General features: G+C 41.0%; 1 protein-coding gene across 1 annotated transcript in view; it reads right to left on the bottom strand.

Annotated features, from left to right (window-relative positions):
• The window catches only part of LOC128640804 (protein PRRC2C), a 1,245,292-nt gene that overhangs the window by 1,210,204 nt on the left and 12,749 nt on the right, over positions 1 to 22,339 (bottom strand). Inside the window, exon 2 of the mRNA XM_053693223.1 lies at positions 3,101 to 3,341. Coding sequence (XP_053549198.1) covers positions 3,101 to 3,341 — 241 coding nt within the window. The remainder of the gene's footprint in view (positions 1 to 3,100; positions 3,342 to 22,339) is intronic.

The raw sequence follows: 22,339 nt of genomic DNA, 5'->3' as shown, positions 1-22,339 counted from the left end.
CTGCCTCAAAGGTAGCTTCCATGGTGGAACCAATTACATATTCACTAGGTCTGCATACCAAGTCCTGCGTGGCCACGCAGGAGCTATTAGAATTACTGAAGCCTTCTCCTGTTTGATCCTGGCTACTAGCCGGGGGAGAAGAGGAAACGGTGGAAAGACATAAACTAGATTGAACGATCAGGGTGCCACTAAGGCATCTACCAATGTCGCCTTGGGATCCCTGGACCCGTAACGTGGAACTTTGGAGTTCTGACATGACGCCATCAGATCCAGATCTGGAAGGCCCCATAGTTGAGATAACTGGGCAAAAACCTCTGGGTGAAGTTCCCACTCCCCCGGATGGAAAGTCTGACGACTCAGATAATCCGCTTCCCAGTTGTCCACTCCTGGGATGTGAATTCCTGATAGATGGCAGGAGTGATCCTCTGCCCATTTGATGATCTTGGATACCTCCCTCATTGCCAGGGAACTCTTTGTTCCACCCTGATGATTGATGTACGCTACAATTGCCATGTTGTCCGACTGAAATCTGATGAATTTGGCCTCCGCTAGTTGAGGCCATGCCTGGAGCGCATTGAATATCACTCTCAATTCCAAAATGTTTATCGGGAGAAGAGATTCTTCCCGAGACCAAAGACCCTGAGCTTTCAGAGACTCCCAGACCGCACCACAGCCTAAGAGGCTGGCGTCGGTCGTGACAATGATCCACTCCGGTCTGCGGAAACTCATTCCCTGAGACAGGTGATCCTGAGACAACCACCAGAGGAGTGAGTCTCTGGTTTTCTGGTCCATTTGTATCTGGGGAGACAAATCTGCATAATCCCCATTCCACTGTTTGAGCATGCACAGTTGCAGTGGTCTTAAATGAATTTGAGCAAAGGGAACCACGTCCATTGCCGCAACCATTAGTCCTATTACCTCCATGCACTGAGCTATGGAGGGTTGAGGAATGAATTGAAGAACTCGACAAGTGTTCAAAAGTTTTAACTTCCTGACCTCCGTCAGAAAGATTTTCATTTCTACCGAGTCTATTATTTTTCCCAGGAAGGGAACCCTTGTGAATGGGGACAGAGAACTCCTTTCTAATACCACATACTCTTTTTACCACCCCCGTGGAGATGCTACTAGTTAGAGCGGCAAAGAGAATGACTGGGGGGCGGAGCCTGAGGGGAGCTATATGGACAGCTCTGCTGTGTGCTCTCTTTGCCACTTCCTGTAGGGATTGAGAATATCCCACAAGTAAGGATGAAGCCGTGGACCGGATACACCAATGTAGGAGAAAAAGATATATCTGCTGTTAAGTCAATTAAAGAAAAAACTAATATGATTTTAAAGAGAGCGGATAAAGGAGGAGCCATTGTTGCCCTTAATAAATCATATTATACTAATGAAATTAGACAACAACTCAATACTGAGGGGGTATATAAAAAATTGTCATGTAACCCTATTTTTGACATCCAAAGTGAGTTGAAATGTGTATGTCAAGTAGCTTTAAATAACAATTTAATTGATAAAGACACATTCAATTTCCTTATAGTAGATTATCCACTCACACCTGTAATGTATTCATTGCCGAAATCCATAAAAATCTATCAGAGCCCCCTGGGCGCCCTATAGTGGCGAGTACAGACTCAGTTCTAACCAATGTATCTATTTTTTTAGATCAAATTTTAAGACCATATGTTGAAAATTCTAACTCTTTCTTACAAGACACAAGTGACTTCCTTAGAAAGATAGATACATTGGTATTGGAATCTTATAAATATATATTGTTTAGCTTGGACGTAGAAAGCCTCTACACTTCAATAGCTCATGAAAGTGGAATTGGTGCTGTTAAAGCAGTATTAAGCTCTGAGAATAATTATTTAAAGCAACATATTGACTTTATATCTCAACTATTAGAACTTATTCTTTACTGTAACTACTTTTTGTTTGAAGATGATTATTTTTTATAAACCCACGGAACTGCAATGGGGTCCAACGTCGCCCCTAACTATGCTAATATTTTTATGAATATTTTTGAGGAGAAATTTATCTATACAATCCCAGGATTTCATCGGTATGGCGCCTGTTGGTGGCGCTATATCGATGATATCTTTGGAGCTTGGAGGGGCGACGTTGGATCCCTTTGTGATTTTGTCAATGAATTAAACTGTGCCACTGGTAGCATTAAATTTAAACTTTCATGGAGCGAGGATAATATTTCATTTCTTGACACAAAAATTATTAAAAATGGGCACACTTTATTAGCTGATTTATATCGAAAAGAAACTGATAGAAATAGCTTACTTCATTTTAATAGCGCCCACTCTCCTCCTCTACTGAGGGCCCTTCCCCGCAGTCAATTTCTTAGAGCACGTAGGATTATTTCAGACAAAGATGTCTTAGATTTAAGACTCAAAGAAATGAGTTATAGATTCTTAAACAGAGGTTATCCCCCTGCTTTAATTGATAAGGAATTGCAATATGCCAAGTCTCTATCTAGAGAAACATTGTTGAGAAAAAAGAGTGCAAACTATTAAAGGAGCTTTCAGAATGAAGTATTTTATACTTCATGAATGAAAGTTCCCTTTATTTGTTCCAATGGTAAATCCTAAAGTTTCACAAATGCTAGGATTTAACATCACTACAAGGAAACCTTTGTAGATCAAATAATATTCACAGCACTTTATCTGCCTAAAGGTCATACTTATAGCTTTGTCTGGGGTGTCTTTGCCTCCTCCTGAGGGCAAGGTGTTGTATTTCTCAAGAGTATTGAATGCATTTATGGACTTTCAAGAAAGCACATAAGATTAAATATGCCCCATATATTTTTAACTAGGATTAGATGTATCTAAATTTCATATTGAGGGATTATCTTTAGCATAAGGTTGAGTAGAATGTGATGTAGCATAAAGACAATCCCACCATAAGTGACTGGTCAGCCAATAAAAATGTTTGACCATTGTCAATCAATAGCAACACATTTAAATATAAATGTGGATACTGGACTAAAGCTATGATTTTTTTTTTTTTTTTTTTGATTTTTTTTTTATGTCTGCATAGCAAATGATGAAGATTCACACTGACACTGAACATAACGGAAAGAATTAAGTATTACCTGGATGCATAGGCGTCATATCCATAGGTCGGCCAGATATAATGCGGGGGTCCATATAAGGCTGCATCATTAGCCAGCGGGGGTCAAAGCCCATTGAAGCCAAATGCTGAGGATGAGGTCCCACAGACTGGTACAGAGGTCTGTGTTGTGGTGGAGGGACAGGACTACCTGATGGCTGAGATTGAACAGGCTGAGACAGCACACCTTGCTGTTGCTGCCACTGCTGCTGTTTCATTTGCTCCTAAAATAACGGAATTAAGGAACAGCAATTTATATTATGTTTCATAAAAAATATTATTTACTAGATTTTAAATTAACATAAAAAGTATTTTTTACATATACATATATATGTGTATGTATGTATGTATGTATGTATGTATGTATATATATATATATATATATATATATATATATATATATATATATATATATATATATTTAAAATATGGAAGTAGATATTTATCAATATGATTAAATGTGGCAAAGATTACTATCACTGTTATTGCAAAAAAAAAAAAAAAACACAAGATTGAATACAAACTGCTTTTTGAATATTAAAACAGAGAGAACGCCTAGATCATAATGAACATTGCAATAGCAAATATATGGAATGAACAAAAATAAAGCAACTCAGTGTTTTTACGGTTTGTTTGTTTTTTTCTTAAAGGGGCAGTATACACAAAATCTCATTTAACTGCATGTACTAATCACTACTATAATGAATAATATGCACAGATACTGATATAAAAATCCAGAAGAACAACTTTTAAAAACTTACTTAGAAGCACCCTATTTAGCACTGCTGCTGAGACACCAACTGAAAGGGGCTGAGAGCAGAATCTCCCCTCCCCTGTATATGAAAATAACCCATTATACAAACAGAAGAAGTCTTGAGTCTGTATACATCAGTATACATCTAAAACGTTGGGGCTTGGTTAGGATTCTGAAAATCATCACAATGTTCTTTAATAAAAATAAAAAAATATAAGCAAAAGCATACATTATTTTCTTAAAACACACCCAGATGAGAAATAAAAATTTAGTATACAATGGTCCATTTAAGCATCAACAATTACACATTACTTTCAAATATTATTCACAATTATATATGATTAAACTAAAAAAATAATCCACATGTTAAACTATTATTGGTTCAATTGTCTCTGGATATTCAGAGGTATTATTTTTAAGCATTTATTTCAAAAAACAGATTTTGCTTATCTGATTAATTATTTTATTTCATGGTGGTGAAAGTCCACAATGCATTATTCCAAGGAATTACTCTTCCATACCACCAGGAGGAAGTTTTTTTTTTTTTTTTTTTAAAACAAGAATTCTATAAAACCCTCCTATCTTATGAGTACCTCAGACTAATGTATAGCTGAACACAAAGAGGAACGCAAAGTAATAAGAGCAAACAAAACATGAACAAGGAAAAATGTGTGGGGGAAAAACAATACAGAAAATAACAGGGTGGGGTCTTGTGGACTCTCACCACCATGAAAAAACATAATTTATGCTTACCTGATAAATGTATTTCTCTTGTAGTGTATCCAGTCCACAGATCATCCATTACTTATGGGATATTCTCCTTCCGAACAGGAAGTTGCAAGAGGATCACCCACAGCAGAGCTGCTACATAGCTCCTCCCTTAACTGCCATATCCAGTCATTCGACAGAAACAAACAGAGAAAGGAGAAACCATAGGGTGCAGTGGTGACTGTAGTTTAATTAAATTTTAGACCTGCCTTAAAATGACAGGGCGGGCCGTGGACTGGATACACTACAAGAGAAATAAATTTATCAGGTAAGCATAAATTATGTTTTCTCTTGTTAAGTGTATCCAGTCCACGGATCATCCATTACTTTATGGGATACCAATACCAAAGCTGAAGTACACGGATGATGGGAGGGACAAGCCAGGGATTAAGCGGAAGGAACCAAGGCCTGAAGAACCTTTCTCCCAAAAACAGCCTCCGAAGAAGCAAAAGTATCAAATTTGTAAAATTTTGAAAAAGTGTGAAGCGAAGACCAAGTTGCGGCCTTGCAAATCTGTTCAACAGAGGCCTCAATTTTAAAGGCCCAGGTGGAAGCCACAGCTCTAGTAGAATGAGCTGTAATTCTTTCAGGGGGCTGCTGTCCAGCAGTCTCATAGGCTAGGCGTATAATACTCCGAAGCCAAAAGGAAAGAGAGGTTGACGAAGCTTTTTGACCTCTCCTCTGTCCAGAATAAACGACAAACGGGGAAGATGTTTGAAGAAAATCTTTAGTAGCTTGTAAGTAAAACTTCAAGGCACGGACTACGTCCAGATTATGTAAAAGATGTTCCTTCTTTGAAGAAGGATTAGGACACAATGATGGAACAACAATTTCTTGATTGATATTCTTGTTAGAAACCACCTTAGGTAAAAACCCAGGTTTGGTACGCAGAACTACCTTATCTGCATGAAAAATCAGATAAGGAGAATCACATTGTAAGGCAGATAGCTCAGAGACTCTCCGAGCCGAGGAAATAGCCATCAAAAACAGAATTTTCCAAGATAAAAGCTTAATATCAATGGAATGAAGGGGTTCAAACGGAACAACTTGAAGAACTTTAAGAACCAAGTTTAAGCTCCATGGGGGAGCAACAGGTTTAAACACAGGCTTAATTCTAACCAAAGCCTGACAAAATGCCTGGACGTCTGGAACTTCTGCCAGATGCTTGTGCAAAAGAATAGACAGAGCAGAAATCTGTCCCTTTAAGGAACTAGCTGATAATCCTTTGTCCAAGCCCTCTCGGAGAAAAGACAATATCCTAGGAATCCTAACCTTACTCCATGAGTAATTCTTGGATTCACATCAGTAAAGATATGTACGCCATATCTTGTGATATATTTTTCTGGTAACAGGCTTTTGTGCCTGTATTAAGGTATCAATGACTGACAGAATCAAGCGTTCAATCTCCATGCAGTCAGTCTCAGAGAAATTAGATTTGGATGATTGAAAGGACCTTGTATTAGAAGGTCCTGTCTTAGAGGCAGAGTCCATGGTGGAAAGGATGACATGTCCACTAGGTCTGCATACCAGGTCCTGCGTGGCCACGCAGGCGCTATTAGAATCATCGATGCTCTCTCCTGTTTGATTTTGGCAATCAGTCGAGGGAGCAGAGGAAACGGTGGAAACAGATAAGCCAGGTTGAAGAACCAAGGCGCTGCTAGAGCATCTATCAGTGTCGCTTCTGGGTCCCTGGACCTGGATCCGTAACAAGGAAGCTTGGCGTTCTGGCGAGACGCCATGAGATCCAACTCTGGTTTGCCCCAACGATGAATCAATTGAGCAAACACCTCCGGTTGGAGTTCCCACTCTCCCGGGTGAAAAGTCTGACGACTTAGAAAATCCGCCTCCCAGTTCTCCACGCCTGGGATATGGATTGCGGACAGGTGGCAAGAGTGAGTCTCTGCCCAGCGAATTATTTTTGAGACTTCTAACATCGCTAGGGAACTCCTGGTTCCCCCTTGATGGTTGATGTAAGCCACAGTCAAGATATTGTCCGACTGAAATCTGATGAACCTCAGTGTTGCTAACTGAGGCCAAGCCAGAAGAGCATTGAATATTGCTCTTAACTCAAGAATATTTATCGGAAGGAGTTTCTCCTCCTGAGTCCACGATCCCTGTGCCTTCAGGGAGTTCCAGACTGCACCCCAACCTAGAAGGCTGGCATCTGTTGTTACAATTGTCCAATCTGGCCTGCGAAAGGTCATACCCTCGGAAAGGTGGACCAGAGACAACCACCAGGGAAGAGAATCTCTGGTCTCTTGATCCAGATTTAGCAGAGGGGACAAATCTGTGTAATCCCCATTCCACTGACTTAGCATGCATAATTGCAGCAGTCTGAGATGTAGGCGCACAAATGGCACTATGTCCATTGCCGCTACCATTAAGCCGATCACCTCCATACACTGAGCCACCGAAGGGCGCGGAATGGAATGAAGAATATGGCAAGCATTTAGAAGCTTTGATAACCTGGACTCCGTCAGGTAAATTTTCATCTCTACAGAATCTATAAGAGTCCCTAAGAAGGAGAGTGAGTGGGGGTAGAGAACTCTTTTCCTCGTTCACTTTCCACCCGTGCGATCTCAGAAATGCCAGAACTATCTCTGTATGAGACTTGGCAATTTGAAAGCTTGACGCCTGTATCAGGATGTTGTCTAGATACGCAGCCCCCGCTATGCCTTGCGGTCTTAGAACTGCCAGAAGTGAGCCCAGAACCTTCGTAAAGATTATCGGGGCTGTAGCCAACCCGAAGGGAAGAGCTACAAATTGGTAATGCCTGTCTAGAAAGGCAAACCTTAGGAACTGATGATGATCTTTGTGAATCGGTATGTGAAGGTAGGCATCCTTTAAGTCCACTGTGGTCATGTACTGACCCTCTTGGATCATGGGTAGGATGGTCCGAATAGTTTCCATTTTGAAAGATGGAACTCTGAGGAATTTGTTTAAGATCTTTAGATCCAAAATTGGTCTGAAGGTTCCCTCTTTTTTGGGAACCACAAACAGATTTGAATAAAAACCCTGTTCTTGTTCCGTCCGCGGAACTGGATGGATCACTCCCATTACTAGGAGGTCTTGCACACAGCGTAGGAATGCCTCTTTCTTTATCTGATTTGCAGATAACCTTGAAAGATGAAATCTCCCTTGTGGAGGGGAAGCTTTGAAGTCCAGAAGATATCCCTGAGATATGATCTCCAATGCCCAGGGATCCTGAACATCTCTTGCCCACGCCTGGGCGAAGAGAAAAAGTCTGCCCCCTACTAGATCCGTCGCCGGATAGGGGGCCGTTCCTTCATGCTGTCTTAGAGGCAGCAGCAGGCTTTCTGGCCTGCTTGCCTTTGTTCCAGGACTTGTTAGGTTTCCAGGCCTGCTTAGATTGAGCAAAAGTTCCCTCTTGTCTTGAAGCGGAGGAAGTTGATGCTGCACCTGCCTTGGAATTTCGAAAGGCACGAAAATTAGACTGTTTGGCCTTTGATTTGGCCCTGTCCTGAGGAAGGGTATGACCCTTACCTCCAGTAATGTAAGCAATAATTTCTTTCAAACCAGGCTGAATAAGGTCTGCCCCTTGAAAGGAATGTTGAGTAATTTAGACTTTGAAGTCACATCAGCTGACCAGGATTTGAGCCATAGCGCCCTACGCGCCTGGATGGCGAATCCGGAATTCTTAGCCGTTAGTTTAGTCAAATGAACAATGGCATCAGAAACAAATGAGTTAGCTAGCTTAAGAGTTCTAAGCTTGTCAACAATTTCAGTCAATGGAGCTGTATGGATGGCCTCTTCCAGGGCCTCAAACCAGAATGTTGCAGCAGCAGTGACAGGCGCAATGCATGCAAGGGGCTGTAAAATAAAACCTTGTTGAATAAACATTTTCTTAAGGTAACCCTCTAATTTTTTATCCACTGGATCTGAAAAAGCACAACTGTCCTCAACCGGGATAGTGGTACGCTTTGCTAAAGTAGAAACTGCTCCCTCCACCTTAGGGACAGTCTGCCATAAGTCCCATGTAGTGGCATCTATTGGAAACATTTTTCTAAATATAGGAGGTGGGGAAAAGGGCACACCGGGCCTATCCCACTCCTTACTAATAATTTATGTAAGCCTTTTAGGTATTGGAAAAACATCAGTACTCACCGGCACTGCATAGTATTTATCCAGCCTACACAATTTCTCTGGCACTGCAATTGTGTCACAGTCATTCAGAGCAGCTAATACCTCCCCAAGCAATACACGGAGGTTCTCAAGCTTAAATTTAAAATTAGAAATCTCTGAATCAGGTCTCCCCGAATCAGAGACGTCACCCACAGACTGAAGCTCTCTGTCCTCAGGTTCTGCATATTGTGACGCAGTATCAGACATGGCTCTTACAGCATCTACGCGCTCTGTATCTCGTCTAACCACAGAGCTATCGCGCTTGTCTCTCAATTCAGGCAATCTGGATAATACCTCTGACAGGGTATTATTCATGATTGCAGCCATGTCCTGCAAAGTAATCTCTATGGGCGTCCCTGATGTACTTGGCGCCATATTAGCGTGTGTCCCTTGAGCGGGAGGATAAGGGTCCGACATGTGGGGAGAGTTAGTCGGCATAACTTCCCCCTCGACAGACCCCTCTGGTGACAATTATTTTATAGATAAAGACTGATCTTTACTGTTTAAGGTGAAATCAATACATTTAGTACACATTCTCCTCCACCATGGCTTTTAGACATAATGAACAAGTATCCTCTGTTTCAGACATGTTTGTACAGACTAGCAATGAGACTAGCAAGCTTGGAAAACACTTTAAAGCAAGTTAACAAGCAATATAAAAAAATGTTACTGTGCCTTTAAGAGAAACAAATTTTGACAAAATTTGAAATAACAGTGAAAAAAGGCAGTTACACTAACAAAAAATTTACAGTGTATGTAACAAGTCAGCAGAGCATTGCACCCACTTGCAAATGGATGATTAACCCCTTAACAAAAACAGAATAATAAATGACAAAAACGTTTTTTAAACACAGTCACAACAACTGCCACAGTCTACTGTGATTGTCACCCTCCTCAAACACGACTTTGAAGCCTTTTGAGCCCTTCAGAGATGTCCTGTATCATGCAGAGGGAAGCTGAATGTCTCTGTCAGTATTTTAATCTGCACAGAAAAGCACTAAAATAGGCCCTTCCCACTCATATTGCAACAGTGGAAAGCTTCAGGAAACTGTCTCTAGGCAGAAATCAAACCAGCCATGTGGAAAAAAACTAGGCCCCAATAAGTTTTGTCACCAAACATATATAAAAACGATTAACATGCCAGCAAACGTTTTATATTACATTTTTATAAGAGTATGCATCTCTATTAATAAGCCTGATACCAGTAGCTATCACTGCATTTAAGGCTTTACTTACATTAATCCGGTATAAGCAGCATTTTCTAGCAAATTCCATCCCTAGAAAAATATTAACTGCACATATCTTATTGCAGGAAAACCCGCATGCCATTCCCTCTCTGAAGTTACCTCACTCCTCAGAATATGTGAGAACAGCCATGGATCTTAGTTACTTCTGCTAAGATCATAGAAAATGCAGGCAGATTCTTCTTCTAAATACTGCCTGAGATAAACAGCACACTCCGGTACCATTTAAAAATAACAAACTTTTGATTGAAGAAATAAACTAAGTATAAAACACCACTCTCCTCTTACGACCTCCATCTTTGTTGAGGGTTGCAAGAGAATGACTGGATATGGCAGTTAGGGGATGAGCTATATAGCAGCTCTGCTGTGGGTGATCCTCTTGCAACTTCCTGTTGGGAAGGAGAATATCCCATAAATAATGGATGATCCGTGGACTGGATACACTTAACAAGAGAAAAATAAATTGGTCATGTAAGCATAATGTATGGTTTATTCATACAGGTGGTGAGAGTGCAAAACACAACTCCAGGGAACTAATACCCAAGTTGTACAATAACAGAAAACAGACGGGATATAAAAAAAAAAAAAAAAAAAAAATTCAACAAAAAACGAAATCCAATACCCTAATTGAGCTTAAAAAAAGTCAAATAATAACCAACAGGCAAAATTAAATCTGAGACAACTGCATCAAGGGCACCCTACAAAAGATTGCCTCAGAAAAAGCCAAAACAATAAAATGGTAGAAAGAAACTACATTTATGTTTACCAGATAAATTATTTTATTTCCTGGTAGGGAAAGTCCACGACTTTATACATAACTGTTGGGAATATCAACACCTCGCCACTAGGAGGAGGCACACAACCCAGCCAAAGGCTATAAATATTTTGGAGAATACTTTGGGGTGGAGAGCCCACTCCTCCGGGTGAAAGGATTGTCTGCTGAGGAAGTCTGCTAACGAATTGTCCACCCCCGAGATGTGAATCGCAGAGAGAAAACAATTGTGGGATTCTGCCCACTGGAGGATCGGAGACACCTCCTTCATCGCTAGTGGACTTCTTGTTCAACCCTAATGATTGATAACTTGTATACCGGGCGAAAGGCAGTTGGGGCCAGAATTGATGACTGTTTGTAGCCCCAAGATGTTGATAGGAAGAACTGACTCCTCCCGAGACCAAGTCCTCTGCGCCTTCCGGTGACCCCAGACTGCTCCCCAACATGAAAGGTTGGTGTCTGTAGTAACAACCTCTTAAGATGGTCTCAAGAAAAATGTGCCTGGGGACAGATGATCTTGACAGAGCCACCAGCAGAGAGAATCTCTGTCCAGGGATATACATTAAGAAAGGATTGAGTGATCGCCATTCCATTGCTTCAGCATGCATAACTGTAGTGGTCGCAGATGGAAACAGGCAAAAGGAATAATGTCCATGGAGGACACCATGAGACCAATTACCTCCATGCACAGAGCCACTGAAGATTTTAAGGTTATCTGATTAGAGAAAATAGCTTTGAGCGCCTCTGATCCGTCAGAAAATGTTTAATCGTGATTGAGTCGATCGTTCCGAGAAAGACTACTGTGGTAGAGGTTGATCTTCCATCTGTGTGTCTGAAGGAGACACTGAAGACTCTCTATGTGATATCTTGCCAAATGAAAAGATGGATTCTGAAGCAAGATATCGTCCAGGTAAGAAGCTACAGCTATACCCTGGGATCTGGCTACTGCCAGAAGAGCTACTAGAACCTTTGTAAATATTCTGGGAGCAGTAGCTAAGCCGGCAGAGCTATAAATTGGTAGTGTAGGTCCAGAAATGAAAACCGCAGAAACTGGACATGGTCCTAGTGGATCAGAACATGCAGGTATGCAACCTTTAGATTGATAGTAGTCATGAACGGACCCTCTGGGATCAAAGGAAGAATGAACCTGATAGTCTCCATTTTGAGTGATGGGACTTGTAGAAACTTGAGGCATTTTAAATCTAGTATTTTTTGATGAAAGGTGCCCTCTTTTTTAAGGACAACAAAAAGGTTTGAGTAAATACATAGGCCTCTTTCTGACGGGGGCACTGGGATGATCACTCCCACGGAGGAGAGATCCTGTTCGCAATTTAAGAAGGCTGCTCTCTTTTCTGGCCTTGTGGACAGTCTTGACAGGATAACTCTGCCCTTGGGGGGCGAGATTTTAACCCTATCTTGTATCCCTGAGAGACATCTAATACCCAGGGATCCTGAACATCCTGAATCAAGGCCTCCGAGAAAAAAAGACAGTCTGCCCCTTACACGTTCCGGTCCCGAAAGGAACTAAAATTGGAGGATTGCAGACCCTTAGCTCTCACCTTTTTATCCTGAGGAAGGAATACTCACTTCTCTCCTGTAACAATTGAAATGATGGAGTCCAGACCTGGACCAAAGAAGATCTTTCCCTTGAAAGTAAAGAAAGCAGTCTAGTCTTGGAACCCATATCTGCAGACCATGACTTTAACCAAAGTGCCCTGCGAGACAGGACAGCAAAACCTGAGGATTTAGCGTTCAGGCGGATAATCTGCTGGTTAGCGTCTCAGATAAAGGAATTTGCTATTTTTATAGCCTTGATTCGGTCATGGATGTCCTCTAGAGGGGATACTGCTTAAATTAACTCTGATAAAGAGTCACACCAGTATGTTGCAGCACCTGTGACTGAGGCCACCACTGCTGCAGGTTGAAAAATAAGACCCATGTGTTGAAACATTCTTCTCAAATAACCCTCCAATTTCCTATCCATTGGGTCCTTGAAGGAGGTACTTTCCTCTAGAGCAGGGGTCAGCAACCTTGGGCCCTCAGATGTTTTGGAACTACATTTCCCATGATGCTGAAACACTCTTTAGGCTGTCTGAGCATCATGGGAAATATAGTTCCAAAACATCTGAAGGCCCAAGGTTGCTGACCCCTGCTCTAGAGGAATAGTAGTTCTCTTAGCAAGAGTGGAAATGGCACCATCCACCTTGGGAATGGAGCTTCAAAGTTCCAAATTGGAGTCTGATACTGGAAACATCTTCTAAAAGGAAGAAGACGGAGAAAAAAACTCTTGATTGAATAATAAAAACTACAGTTAAACACTAAAAAACTCTAAGCCATCTCCGTGGAGATGTTGCCTGTACAACGGCAAAGAGAATGACTGGGGTAGGCGGAGCCTAGGAGGGATCATGTGACCAGCTTTGCTGGGCTCTTTGCCATTTCCTGTTGGGGAAGAGAATATCCCACAAGTAAGGATGACGCCGTGGACCGGACACACCTATGTTGGAGAAAAGGAGTACCATTTTTTATTTTTTTATTTTTTTTTCATTCCTTTATAATGTCCGCCATTCGGACCGGAATGACCGGAACAAGTAAAGTTTTCTCAGGGGTCTTCTTGATGTCATAGACACTATCTAATTCAGGAATCTTAGGTTCATCAGAAGACAGAGTCAGGGACCTCTAAGGTAGACAAGACCTCCTTCAGAAGGAAACAAAGGTGTTCTAAATTTAAACCTAAAGTTAGACTCTTCAGGAATAATAGATTTAGCCTCCTGAGACTCTCTTGTCCAGGGAATGCTGGTTCTTTTTCCGCAGTCTCCTTTTTAATCCTAATTCACAAGCAGTGCAACACGACACATCTTTACATCCTGTTGAAAGTATTCAAAACTGCAATCTGCGGTTTCAGCTGCGCTTAATGCTATTCCTATCTCTGGTAAATGCAAGAGGAAGGTTTACCAAAGGGAGGGGAAGACTTGGACCCTTTCTTAGCTTTTAATATCAAACTTAAAAATTGAGAGCAGAATTGTTCAGGAGGGCAAACCAGATTCTCCTCACAATATATGCAATAATTTGATACTACAGGAGAACCCTCAATGGGGCTAAAGGCACAGTCTAGTCTAAAACAAACTTTCATGATTCAGATAGGGCATGTAATTTTAAACAATTTTCCAATGTATTTCTATCACCAGTTTTTCTTTGTTCTCTTGGCATTCTTAGTTGAAAGCTAAACCTAGGAGGTTCATATGCTAAGTTCTAAGCCCTTGAAAGTGTCATCTTATCTCAGGGCATTGACAGTTTTTCACCACTAAAGGGTTTTAGTTCATGTGTTTCATATAAATAACACTGTGCTCACGCACGTGGAGTTCCTAGAAGCCAACAATGATTGGCTAAAATGCAAGTCTGTCAAAAGAACTAAAATAAGGGACAGTTTGCAGAGGCTTAGATACATGATAATCAGAGGTAAAAAGTGTATTAATATAACTGAGTTGGTTATGCAAACTAGGGAATGGATAATAAAGGGATTATCTATCTTTTAAAATAATAATTATTTTGGTGTAGACCGTCCCTTTAATATCCGAGTTCTCCATAATGGGAATTGCGTTCTCTACCATTAAAGAATAACACACACCCCAGTTTATTGTCTAACAGGCACCTCTGCCCTGCAGCCTTAGCTGGAGCGTCTTACCATCACCTAAGGACCAGGATGTACGGACTTCCTTCCTAGAATGATCTCCCTGAACAAGATTTTCTTCAGAGAATCAGAGCTGAGAATCTGAAGTCCGGTCTCATGCAGTTCTGATTATCCGACTGCACCCAGCCATGTGACCACTAACCAGGAAACCGCCCCCTTGACGGAAGAAAAGTGTGCAAAGCTGAACAAAGGGAGCATCCTTCAGATCTATCGTGGTCATGAACTGCCCTTCTCAAACAAGAGGAAGACATATAAAAACTTGTTTAAGCACCTTAGCTCCAGAATCGGAAGGAAAGTTCCCTCCTCCTTTGGGACCATGAAAAGGTTTGAATAGTATCCCAAACATCTCTCTGCGATAGGCACTAGGTTTCAGAGGAGGAATCTGCCCCTGGCTGGCTGAGACTTGAAACCTATCTTGTAACCCTGAGCTATGACCTCCAGGACCCATGGATCCTGCACGTCCCTGAACCAAGTGACTGAAAAGAGCGACAGATTGCCCCCACCCACACGATCCAGAAGAGGACCGGGAACTGCCCATTCATGCCAACAGACTCGGTGGGCTTCTTGCTCTGCTTGGAATTATTTCAGGACTGAGCCGGCTTCCAAGAGCTCTCGGTTTTCTCTGGCTTAGCGGAGGACTGCTGACAACGGGCTTTATAAGAACAAAAATTGTCCCTTAGACTAGCTCTTATTCTCTTAAGGTAGGAGGGCACCCTTGCCCCCTGTGACCATGGAGATAATTGAGTTCAGGCCTGGACCAAACAAAATATTTCCCTTAAAGGGGAGGGAAAGAAAGCTAGACTTAGAAGTAATATCCGCAGATCATGACGTCAGCCAGAGCCCAATGGGCCTGAGCAGAAAAGCTGAAGCCTTAGCATTCAGGTGATTAATCTGTTTAATTGCATCACAGATAAAAGAATTAACAACCCTCAAGTCCATAAGTATTTCCTTAACGTCGAGGGGACATTTCTACCCCAAATCCTATAAGGAGTCGCACCTGTAGGTAGTTTATCCAGCAACCACGGCAACAGCCACCACTGGTTGAAACAAATATAACGTATGTTGAAACACCTTTTTCAACAGAGTTTCCATCTTCTATCCATGGGCTCTTTAAATGAAGAGCTATCCTCAAGCGGGATAGCAGAATGTTAAGCAAGGGTGAAGATAGTGCCCTCCCTTTTAGGGATGGAACCCCACAACTCCATTGAGAGTCCAGGACTAGGAACAAATTCTTAAAGGAAAAAGGGAATCCAATTCTGTGTCATTCATTCTTAATAATGTTTGCCATCTAACAGGAGCAGGGAAGAATAAGTAACCACCCTGTCCCCAAAATCTATCCAATTTAGGAATCAAAGGTTCATAAGGCAATTTGGCCTCTGGAACCTCTAAATGTGCCAAAACCTCCTTTAGTAGAAAGTGAAAATTCCTAAAACTAAAGTCTGGTTCCTCTGCAGTCAGAGGTTTAGGGGCAGCAGACTCGGATCCAGAATGTTCATCCTCGGATACCCTTATTAGTTAAATGCAAAAAATTATCTAATGTACTCTGGGAAGGAGTGCAATATGTAACCTTGTGCTTGGCAGGGCGAGGTAAAGCATTAAAGTGTGTGGTAAAGCATTAAAGGCTGCAGACACCGCCGTCTGAACTGCACAGTAACGTCTGGTGGAAAAAACATAATTTATGTAAGAATTTACCTGATAAATTAATTTATTTCATATTGGCAAGAGTCCATGAGCTAGTGACATATGGGATATACAATCCTTCCAGGAGGGGCAAAGTTTCCCAAACCTCAAAATGCCTATAAATACACCCCTCACCACACCCACAATTCAGGTTAACGAATAGCCAAGCAGTGGAGTGATAAAGAAAGGAGTAGAAAGCATCAACAAAGGAAATTTGGAAATAAATGTGCTTTATACAAAAAATCATAACCACCATAAAAAGGGTGGGCCTCATGGACTCTTGCCAATATGAAAGAAATGAATTTATCAGGTAAATTCTTAAATAAATTATGTTTTCTTTCATGTAATTGGCAAGAGCCCATGAGCTAGTGACATATTCCACTCAAGAGTCACTAGAGAGGGAGGGAATAAAACAAAAACAGCCATATTCCGCTGAGAAAATAATCCACAACCCAAAAATAAGTTTATTTTTCACTTTTGAAAGAAAAAAACTTAAATCAAAAAGCAGAAGAATCAAACTGAAACAGCTGCCTGAAGAACTTTTCTACCAAAAACTGCTTCCGAAGAAGCAAATACATCAAAATGGTAGAATTTAGTAAATGTATGCAAAGAGGACCAAGTGGCTGCTTTGCAAATCTGATCAACTGAAGCTTCATTCTTAAAAGCCCATGAAGTGGAGACTGATCTAGTAGAATGAGCTGTAATTCTCTGAGGCGGGTTTGACCCGACTCCAAATAAGCTTGATGAATCAAAAGTTTCAACCAAGAAGCCAAGGAAATAGCAGAAGCTTTCTGACCTTTCCTAGGACCAGAAAATAAAACAAATAGACTAGAAGTCTTTCTGAAATTTTTAGTAGCTTTCACATAATATTTCAAAGCTCTTACCACATCCAAAGAATGTAAGGATCTCTCCAAAGAATTCTTAGGATTAGGACATAAAGAACGGACAACAATTCATCTACTAATGTTGTTAGAATTCACAACCTTAGGTAAAAATTGAAAAGAAGTCCGCAAAACTGCCTTATCCTGATGAAAAATCAGAAAAGGAGACTCACAAGAAAGAGCAGATAGCTCAGAAACTCTTCTAGCAGAAGAGATAGCCAAAAGGAACTACACTTTCCAAGGAAGTAGTTTAATGTCCAAAGAATGCATAGGTTCAAATGGAGGAGCCTGTAAAGCCCTCAGAACCAAATTAAGACTCCAAGGAGGAGAAATTGACTTAATGACAGGCTTAATACAAACTAAAGCTTGTACAAAACAGTGTATATCAGGAAGTATAGCAATCTTTTTGTGAAATAAAACAGAAAGAGCGGAGATTTGTCCTTTCAAGGAACTTGCAGACAAACCCTTATCCAAACCATCCTGAAGAAACTGCAAAATTCTAGGAATTCTAAAAGAATGCCAGGAGAATTTATGAGAACACCATGAAATGTAAGTCTTCCAAACTCTATAATAAATTTTTCTAGAGACAGATTTACGAGCTTATAACATAGTATTAATCACTGAATCAGAGAAACCTCTATGACTTAGAACTAAGCGTTCAATTTCCATACCTTCAAATTTAATGATTTGAGATCCTGATGGAAAAAACGGACCTTGAGATAGTAGGTCCGGCCGTAACGGAAGTGGCCAAGGCGGGCAACTGTACATCCGAACCAGATCCGCATACCAAAACCTGTGTGGCCATGCTGGAGCCACCAGCAACACAAAAGACTGTTCCATAATGATTTTGGAAATCACTCTTGGAAGGAGAACTAGAGGCGGGAAGATGTAAGCAGGTTGATAACACCAAGGAAGTGTCAGTGCATCCACTGCTTCCGCCTGAACATCCCTGGACCTGGACAGGTATCTGGAAAGTTTCTTGTTTAGATGAGAGGCCATGAGATCTATCTCTGGAAGCCCCCACATCTGAACAATCGGAGAAAACACATCTGGATGGAGAGACCACTCCCCTGGATGTAAAGTCTGGCGGCTGAGATAATCCAATTGTCTACACCTGGGATATGCACCGCAGAGATTAGACAGGAGCTGGATTCCGCCCAAGCAAGTATCTGAGATACTTCTTTCATAGCTTGGGGACTGTGAGTCCCACCCTGATGATTGACATAAGCCACAGTTGTGATATTGTCTGTCTGAAAACAAATGAATGGTTCTCTCTTTAGTAGAGGCCAGAACTGAAGAGCTCTGAGAATTGCACGGAGTTCTAAAATATTTATTGGTAATCTTGCCTCTTGAGATTTCCAAACCCCTTGTGCTGTCAGAGATCCCCAAACAGGTCCCCAACCTGAAAGACTCGCATCTGTTGTGATCACAGTCCAGGTTGGGCGAACAAAAGAAGCCCCTTGAACCAAACGATGGTGATCTATCCACCATGTCAGAGAGTGTTGTACATTGGGATTCAAGGATATTAATTGAGATACCTTTGTATAATCCCTGCACCATTGATTCAGCATACAAAGCTGTAGAGGTCTCATCTGAAAACGAGCAAAGGGGATCACGTCCGATGCTGCAGTCATGAGACCTAAAACTTCCATGCACATAGCCACTGAAGACTGAGACTGAAGGAGCCGACATGCTGCGACCAATTTTAAATGTCTATTGTATGTTAGAGACAGAGTCATGGACACTGAATCTATCTGGAAGCCTAAAAAGGTGACCCTTGTCTGAGGAATCAAGAAACTTTTTTGGTAAATTGATCCTCCAACCATGTTTCTGAAGAAATAACACTAGTTGATTTGTGTGAGATTTTGCAGTATGTAAAGACTGAACTAGTACCAAGATATCGTCCAAATAAGGAAACACTGCAATACCCTGTTCTCTTATTACAGATAGTAGGGCACCCAGAACCTTTGAAAAGATTATTGGAGCTGTTGCTAGGCCAAATGGAAGAGCAACAAATTGGTAATGCTTGTCTAGAAAAGAGAATCTCAGAAACTGATAGTGTTCTGGATTAATCGGAATATGAAGGTATGCATCCTGCAAGTCTATTGTGGACATATAATGTCCTTGCTGAACAAAAGGCAGAATAGTCCTTATAGTCACCATCTTGAAAGTTGGTACTCAATTCAAAATTTTCAGATCCAGAACTGGTCTGAACAAATTTTCTCTCTTTGGTACAATGAATAGGTTTGAATAAAACCCCAAACCTTGTTCCTGAGGAGGAACTGGCATGATTACCCCTGAAGACTCCAGGTCTGAAACACACTTCAGAAAAGCCTGAGCTTTTACTGGATTTACAGGGATGCGTGAGATAAAAAAACATAATTTATGTAAGAACTTACCTGATAAATTAATTTCTTTCATATTAGCAAGAGTCCATGAGCTAGTGACGTATGGGATATACATTCCTACCTGGAGGGGCAAAGTTTCCCAAACCTCAAAATGCCTATAAATACACCCCTCACCACACCCACAATTCAGTTTAACGAATAGCCAAGAAGTGGGGTGATAAAAAAGTGCGAAAGCATATAAAATAAGGAATTGGAATAATTGTGCTTTATACAAAATCATAACCACCACAAAAAAAAGGGCGGGCCTCATGGACTCTTGCTAATATGAAAGAAATGAATTTATCAGGTAAGTTCTTACATAAATTATGTTTTCTTTCATGTAATTAGCAAGAGTCCATGAGCTAGTGACGTATGGGATAATGATTACCCAAGATGTGGATCTTTCCACACAAGAGTCACTAGAGAGGGAGGGATAAAATAAAGACAGCCAATTCCTGCTGAAAATAATCCACACCCAAAATAAAGTTTAACGAAAAACATAAGCAGAAGATTCAAACTGAAACCGCTGCCTGAAGTACTTTTCTACCAAAAACTGCTTCAGAAGAAGAAAATACATCAAAATGGTAGAATTTAGTAAAAGTATGCAAAGAGGACCAAGTTGCTGCTTTGCAAATCTGATCAACCGAAGCTTCATTCCTAAACGCCCAGGAAGTAGAAACTGACCTAGTAGAATGAGCTGTAATTCTCTGAGGCGGAGTTTTACCCGACTCAACATAGGCAAGATGAATTAAAGATTTCAACCAAGATGCCAAAGAAATGGCAGAAGCTTTCTGGCCTTTTCTAGAACCGGAAAAGATAACAAATAGACTAGAAGTCTTTCTGAAAGATTTAGTAGCTTCAACATATTTCAAAGCTCTAACAACATCCAAAGAATGCAACGATTTCTCCTTAGAATTCTTAGGATTAGGACATAATGAAGGAACCACAATTTCTCTACTAATGTTGTTGGAATTCACAACTTTAGGTAAAAATTCAAAAGAAGTTCGCAACACCGCCTTATCCTGATGAAAAATCAGAAAAGGAGACTCACAAGAAAGAGCAGATAATTCAGAAACTCTTCTGGCAGAAGAGATGGCCAAAAGGAACAAAACTTTCCAAGAAAGTAATTTAATGTCCAATGAATGCATAGGTTCAAACGGAGGAGCTTGAAGAGCCCCCAGAACCAAATTCAAACTCCAAGGAGGAGAAATTGACTTAATGACAGGTTTTATACGAACCAAAGCTTGTACAAAACAATGAATATCAGGAAGAATAGCAATCTTTCTGTGAAAAAGAACAGAAAGAGCAGAGATTTGTCCTTTCAAGGAACTTGCGGACAAGTTCGTATAAAAACTCTGAATTTTTATATACGAACCAAAGCTTGTACAAAACAATGAATATCAGGAAGAATAGCAATCTTTCTGTGAAAAAGAACAGAAAGAGCAGAGATTTGTCCTTTCAAGGAACTTGCGGAGAAACCTTTATCTAAACCATCCTGAAGAAACTGTAAAATTCTCGGAATTCTAAAAGAATGCCAAGAAAAATGATGAGAAATACACCAAGAAATATAAGTCTTCCAGACTCTATAATATATCTCTCTAGATACAGATTTACGAGCCTGTAACATAGTATTAATCACAGCGTCAGAGAAACCTCTTTGACGAAGAATCAAGCGTTCAATCTCCATACCTTTAAATTTAAGGATTTCAGATCCTGATGGAAAAAAGGACCTTGTGACAGAAGGTCTGGTCTTAACGGAAGAGTCCACGGTTGGCAAGAGGCCATCCGGACAAGATCCGCATACCAAAACCTGTGAGGCCATGCCGGAGCTACCAGCAGAACAAACGAGCATTCCTTCAGAATCTTGGAGATTACTCTTGGAAGAAGAACTAGAGGCGGAAAGATATAGGCAGGATGATACTTCCAAGGAAGTGATAATGCATCCACTGCCTCCGCCTGAGGATCCCGGGATCTGGACAGATACCTGGGAAGTTTCTTGTTTAGATGGGACACCATCAAATCTATTTCTGGAAGTTCCCACATTTGAACGATCTGAAGAAATACCTCTGGGTGAAGAGACCATTCGCCCGGATGCAACGTTTGGCGACTGAGATAATCCGCTTCCCAATTGTCTACACCTGGGATATGAACCGCAGAGATTAGACAGGAGCTGGATTCCGCCCAAACCAAAATTTGAGATACTTCTTTCATAGCCAGAGGACTGTGAGTTCCTCCTTGATGATTGATGTATGCCACAGTTGTGACATTGTCTGTCTGAAAACAAATGAACGATTCTCTCTTCAGAAGAGGCCAAAACTGAAGAGCTCTGAAAATTGCACGGAGTTCCAAAATATTGATCGGTAATCTCACCTCCTGAGATTCCCAAACTGCTTGTGCCGTCAGAGATCCCCACACAGCTCCCCAACCTGTGAGACTTGCATCTGTTGAAATTACAGTCCAGGTCGGAAGCACAAAAGAAGCCCCCTGAATTAAACGATGGTGATCTGTCCACCACGTTAGAGAGTGTCTAACAATCGGTTTTAAAGATATTAATTGAGATATCTTTGTGTAATCCTTGCACCATTGATTCAGCATACAAAGCTGAAGAGGTCGCATGTGAAAACGAGCAAAGGGGATCGCGTCAGATGCAGCAGTCATAAGACCTAGAATTTCCATGCATAAGGCTACCGAAGGGAATGATTGTGACTGAAGGTTTCGACAAGCTGCCATCAGTTTTAGACGCCTCTTGTCTGTTAAAGACAAAGTCATGGACACTGAATCTATTTGGAAACCCAGAAAGGTTACCCTTGTCTGAGGAATCAATGAACTTTTTGGTAAATTGATCCTCCAACCATGATCTTGAAGAAACAACACAAGTCGATTTGTATGAAATTCTGCTAAATGA

Source organism: Bombina bombina, chromosome 10 (genome assembly GCF_027579735.1).
Source record: "Bombina bombina isolate aBomBom1 chromosome 10, aBomBom1.pri, whole genome shotgun sequence".
NCBI lineage: Eukaryota > Metazoa > Chordata > Amphibia > Anura > Bombinatoridae > Bombina > Bombina bombina.
This window is presented reverse-complemented; position numbering and strand designations above follow the sequence as displayed.